At 34.0% G+C, this 6,470-nt stretch overlaps 1 protein-coding gene across 1 annotated transcript; it reads right to left on the bottom strand.

Annotated features, from left to right (window-relative positions):
* Positions 1-1,971: 1,971 nt before the first annotated feature.
* On the bottom strand, positions 1,972-5,451 carry LOC141355102 (cell adhesion molecule CEACAM2-like). Its single transcript, XM_073860078.1, has 6 exons — positions 5,085-5,451; positions 4,554-4,817; positions 4,370-4,466; positions 2,659-2,704; positions 2,141-2,370; positions 1,972-2,027 (listed from the first exon to the last, which is right to left on the bottom strand). Exons 1-6 carry the CDS (start codon positions 5,449-5,451, stop codon positions 1,994-1,996), a joined length of 1,038 nt encoding a protein of 345 aa, XP_073716179.1. The 3' UTR covers positions 1,972-1,993.
* Between the last annotated feature and the right edge of the window lie 1,019 nt (positions 5,452-6,470).

Below are 6,470 nucleotides of genomic sequence, written 5' to 3' on the forward strand. Positions count from 1 at the left end.
CGACACACCCAAAACGGCACACTTTTGCTCAGGCCTAAAAAGTGGCAATGCTAACATGCTGTAATTAATTATCTGTGGGGTATTTTGAGCTAGAACTTCAATTACGCACTCTGGGGACACCAAAGATTTAGTTTACATCTTAAAAAATCTCATAATATGTCCCCTTTAATGTTAGGCAGCATAAGATATAAACAAGTAGTCTTGGATCACACAAATATTTTGTTCTAAATCAAGCAAGGAACACATGCTCTTAATAAAACATTGTTGCAATTGCTAAAAGAGGAGTCAGTTCAATAAGGGTCAAGGGACAAATTCGTAACTAAAGGAAACATTAGAGAAACATTAGTCAGAACTGCAGTCCACTCAGCAGCGGGGCTGAATACAGCTTCACATACGCAGTCTGGGGACACCATATATTTATTTTACATCTTTAAAAAAATTCATAATATGACCCCTTTAACATATAAACTCCCAGCAGTGTTAAAGCAGACATGTCACAAGACTTTTTTTAAGATGTCAAATACATTTGGTGTCCCCAGAGTACACATGTAAAGTTTTAGCTCAAAATACCATCTAATTTATTAAAACATGTTAAAATTTCCACTTTGTAGGTGTGTGCAAAAATGTGCCATTTTTAGATCTGTCCTTTAAAATGCAAATGAGCGGATGAAGTGCAAACACTGATCACAATGATGGTGGTTTGTTGCAATTGAAACTCAATTGTGCTGTCAATTATTTTTCTCTCTCTCTTTCTCTCTGCACTAAATGGCAGTGCTGTGGTTGGATAGTGCAGATTAAGGGGCGGGATTATTATAATAAGATCCCCTTATGACATCACAAGGGAGTGTAAGACCACACACGTGATGACTGTAGTAGTTGAACTCTTTAGGTCCCAATGTGTTACTTCCCAGTGACAGCTATAGGGACAATTTCATTTTATTTAATTTATAGACAATTATTATATCATTAAAATGACCACTGTAAGTACAGTGTATTCGCTAGTTTTAATAAAATTCACTTATTTTTTTATTTATTTATTGCATGATAGTTACATTAAAGCTTCAAATCTGTTAATATATGTCAGTTAATAGTAATAAAAATACAATCACAAAATAATGATGTAAGTTTTGATTATATTTACAGTAGTACATACATAGTGTATGTTATACGTGCATTATAAGAAAGTACATTATGATATTACATCCTAATATTGTCAAAGCCTTTCTGTAATGACGTTGCAGGATGTTGTACATGAGCGATTACTGGCAGTAAAGCTCACTAGAGCATATATCCTGTATTTAAGAAGTAGGAACAAAGATTAAACACATGTGGCACTGCTACAGTATTACTATGAATGGAGTAAATGCAATGCTTAACACTTTAGTCTTTTGTTTTATATGTACATAGCATGATGAATTTTATATGAAGTTTACTTGACCTTTTAATCAAGACTTCACGAAATATAAAACACTGAAAGTCTCTGTAACGTGGTGCTTTAAAGAAAGCGAGTGAAAAGTGAATCCATGTGCAAAAGATGTTTATTGAGTAAAATCCCAAAAGGGACAGCAAACAAATCCAACAAGGGTAAATCCAAATCATACATCCAAAGACAGGCAATAGTTCAAGGCAGGCACCAAAACAGGCAATATCCAAATACAGGCACAGGTCAAAACAGGAACAGATACAGGCAACAGGTTTACAGATAACAAAAAACAGATTCAAACAGGTAACAGGAGCAGGTAACAGGCTGGCTTACTATTGAATAATATTCAGCCCGGAACAGGTGAACAGGAAGTGACTTATATACAAAACAGACAGGAAGTGTGAACTGTGACATGGCATGATGAGTTTCAAAATAAAAGTCCAAACAAAGCAGAGAATCAAAATACAAGTACAAATAACAAAAATACACAGAATACAGAACAAAACCATTACAGTCATCTCAAAATCAAGATGTTTTAGTTTGACAGAAGACTCAGTGCTTTGATGATGATTACTTGGCCAAGCTGTAGATCACATCCGTCGAGCTGGGAAAAATTAATCAAGAACACTTTAATGTGAAACTTCAGATCTCTATATACACACTAGTTTAATACAAAGAGGAGCTGAGATTAATATTTAATCAATGTTGTTTTTTTACCTGTATGGATCAGAGGTATGATGCCTTGTCAAGTTCGTAATCTGGCGGTCCTTCTGTTCGTTTTCATTCATTCTCTCTTTCTTTCTAAAGTGCTGGACACTGGCATACTGAACCCCATCAGCATCAGCACATTCAGCAGCTTCACTCTGATTGGCTGATAGGCCTACTAATGAGTAAAGTGCAGCATCATTGGATGAACCTGCTCCTTCTGATCCGCCTAAGCCATTGTCCTGCAGTGTTTGACATTTAAACAATCAAATTATATGAAATACGTAAGCAGAAATGTGATGTTAGTAAGTCATTATAAATAATGTGAAATAATTAGATTTAAATTAATGGTTTAAATTGTCAGATCTATGATGAAGCCGTAGCAGGATTAATAAAGTTTACTGTAAACAGTATGTATTGTAACTAATAGACATATTACATATTTCTCTCAAAACTTTGTTTAGCACTAACACGTTAGTTGAGTGACATGAAGAATCCATTACATAATGTGTCATTTAAAATGACTGTACCTGATTTTGTCTGCTAACTTCAGATCCACCATCTCTTTGCTTCTTCCTAAAGTAGACAAACTTGTTTGTTATAATTTTACTAAATATTTTTATAGTGCTACAAAAATGTTTTTCACATTAGTTTCATTCATAAAATCTACAGCATAGAAACATATTCCCAGCTAGAAATAAAAAGTTCTAAGAACGTTCCCTGAAAGTTCCCAATGTTCCCGGGAACGTTCTGCCAACGTTGAAGGCGATTAGTTTTTTTTTAAGTTCTAGGAACGTTTCTGTTGTCTGGGCGTTGGAGTAGTGTTACATTTTACCATTTTTGGGCGTTATGACAATGTCATTGACTTGTTTAATTGTTATGTAAATGATAGAGAAACATTGCATTTTATTATTTTATAAAACATTATTTCTGAATGTTCAGTAAATATATTGCTGTAGAAAACTCAATTCACTACTCAATTCACTTACTAGGTTTAGATGTTGATGTTTTGTTTCATTTTAAGTCACCCTTATTGTGATTAGTGTTTGTTTTAGTTGGGCTCTTGACACTTGACGTTTTGCTTGCTATTTTTTTCCTGGGTGTGTTAACTTTGTGTTAATGCACCACATTTGTTTTGAAAAGTTTATAGTGTATTTCTGTGGTTGTTGGTACATAATGGTAAAGATCATCACCTAATTAATTTACTAATAAAAAAATTATTTTCTGTCAATAATGTATATTACATCCAGCTCTTTCACAGCAGTTTGTCATTCAGGAGTTTTAGAAACTTTGGACAAAAATATCTGCTGTATAATTGGGATGCACAAACATCAAGAATCAGACTATGAATCTCAACCATGGTGGCAAATAAAATTGTTAAAAAATCCTTATTTATCCATGCTGCAGTGCATGCTGGGAGTCCTGAATGAGATTTGTAATTTGTTAATACCCAGCATGCATTGCAGCATGAAGTTTTTCAATTAATTGTCACCATGATTGAGATTCATACTCTGATTCTTGATGTTTGTGCGTCCCAATTGTACAGCGGATATTTTTGTCCAACGTTTCTAAAACTCCTTAATGACAAACCGCTGTGAAAGCACTGGATCTCATTTACATTTTTGACAGAAAATAAACTTTTGGTAAGTAAATGAATTAGGTGATGATCTTTACCATTATGTACCAAACACCACAGAATTACACTATTAACTTTCATAACAAATGTGGCGCATTAACACAAAATTAACACAACCAGGAAAAAACTAGAAAGCAAAAAGTCAAGTGTCAAGAGACCAACTAAAACAAACACTAATCACAACAAGGGCGACCCAAAATGAAACAAAACATCAACATCCAAACCCAACAAGTGAATTGTGTTTTCTACAGCAATATATTTACTGAACATTCAGAAATAATGTTTTATAAAATAATAAAATTCAATGTTTCTCTATCATTTACATAACAATTAAACAAGGCAATATAATAAACAGTTGTTGTTTTAAACATTGTGGGAACATTAAAACATGACATTGTCATAACGTTTAAAAATGGTAAAATGTAACATTACTCTAACGTTCAGACAACAGAAACGTTCTTAGAACACTTTTAACGTTGGCAGAATGTTTTTGGGAACATTGGGAACTTTCAGGGAATGTTCTTAGAACTTTTTATTTCTAGCTGGGTTAATTCATGTAACGTATTTAACATTCTTTTTTGATGTAGCAATTAATCAGCTTTGACTTCCATATAAACAGAATGATGATGATGATGATGAAGAAAAACAAACCACCACATCCTGCCACAATCCAATAAATGGTGTACAGGCCACCCTGATCCCCTAAAATAAGATGTTAAAGATCATTTAATAGTGTCAGGTAAAAAACAAAACACACAGAATCAATATATACAGTAGTGAACAAATCACCTGTTACTGTGACTGATACAGCAGCAGATCTCTGATATCCATATTTATTCTGAGCCTCACAGTAAAACCATCCACTGTGACTGGAGTTAATGTTAGTGATGCTGTACGTCTGTCCAGATCCAACAGATGATGTTTCATTCACCTTAAACCAAGTGTAGTTGTGAACAGGTGGATTTGATTCACTGCTGCAGGTCAGATTCACTGAATCACCCTCCATTATTTCACCAGATCCATTGATGGATGCCACAACATTTCTTGGTGCATCTACAAGAGAGAAATATCAATAAATATAAAAAAACAGCACACATATATATTTTATTTTGTATATACATACATTGAGATGCACAATATCGCTGATGGACACTAACGTTTTCTCAGGAGGATCTAGACGTAAAAGTCATTTAGTAGTATAGTGTGATTTACTATACTAACACAATCATGATTAATAAAATTAATAAACGATTTTACAATTCTGACTAACCTGATGTTGTGAAAACTGTCGTGTAAGTTAATGAATCAGTGAGTACTTACACTCAACATTAAGATAAACATCAGGAGAGGATAGAAGACTTCCAGATCCTCTTACAGCAGCAGCACATCTATAAACTCCTGAATCATCACGACTGACTGACTGCAGGTGAAGTTGATTCAATGTAATTCTTCCTTTAGTGACTCTCTTTGTGTTTCTGTACCAGATGAATGTTGTTTCTTCAGTTAGTCTGCAGGTGGTTTTACATGTAAGAGTCACTGAATCTCCCTCTTTCACTCTCTGATTTGTCCCCACCTGCAGGTCTGACAGCACAACAACAGAGACAGGGGTAGCTGCAGCTTGGAGCAATGGGCGTGGCAGGAGGTAGGGGCGTGGCAGGAGGTAGGGGCGTTGTAAGAGGTTTCTCATTGGTCAAAGGAGCTTTCTCCTGGCAACTGCGTTGGCCAATCAGCCGTAACCATAGTTATACGTCATTTCCTTTAGCTAAAAAGAAATCGTAATTTTCTTTTGAAGGAAAGAAGAAGATGGATATAATACATGTGCGATATAATTTGATGGTCTCTTTGCTTGACGTCTTTTCAGCTTCGGGGATTATTTAATTGTTGTTGACAGATACATGTTACAGTGAGAAAAATTAATGACTGCATTTGCATCGAAGACATCCGAGTCGGCGATTTATGTCGATGTCCCTTCTGTGCTCTCAGTGTTGTTAGACCTTGTGAATATCGCAAGATACAAAGCCATTTGCAAAGCCACAGATTTCGCGCGGTACGCCATGAAGGGGGTCACTGTGCGTTAAGATAGAGAGTTTGATGGCTTCTGTTCGAATGAATGAGTTTTGAACACAAGAACACAAGCCTTTGATGACAACTTCAATTGTCGTTTCAAAAAAATATTGTAAAAATGACTGAATAAATGTTTTTTGGATAAAATGGTGTTTGTTTTGCTTAATTGATTAATGTCACTTAAAATAAGTTTATGTGACCGTTTTTACTTCATTTAATAATTATATGGTGAGTGTTTGATCAAACACGTATATGCCTTTATACAGCCAAAAATTTACTGTACCATTTTTATAAAAATAACATTACTTTTAGATACATTTTTATCTTTAAAATAATAATTTGTTTTTTAATTATTTTTTATTTTATTATTTAGTTCAAATACAGAAATTTCAAGTATAATGCAATAATAAATGATGAATACAAAGCATTGTAAATACAGCTCAAAATGTGTAAATCGGAGAATAACAAGTATAACATGAAAAATACAAATGAATACAAAAATAAAAGTTTATGAATCAAAGTAGTTATAGATATTTTCAAAAACTTTTTGTTTTGTGATCTCATGTTTGAAAGGGTTTCCAAGTATAATGCGAGGTCTTATAAAAGTTAATATAGGAGGGTTTCTTTTATTTGTGTATTATG

Source organism: Misgurnus anguillicaudatus, chromosome 3 (assembly GCF_027580225.2).
Source record: "Misgurnus anguillicaudatus chromosome 3, ASM2758022v2, whole genome shotgun sequence".
NCBI classification, from domain to species: Eukaryota; Metazoa; Chordata; class Actinopteri; order Cypriniformes; family Cobitidae; genus Misgurnus; species Misgurnus anguillicaudatus.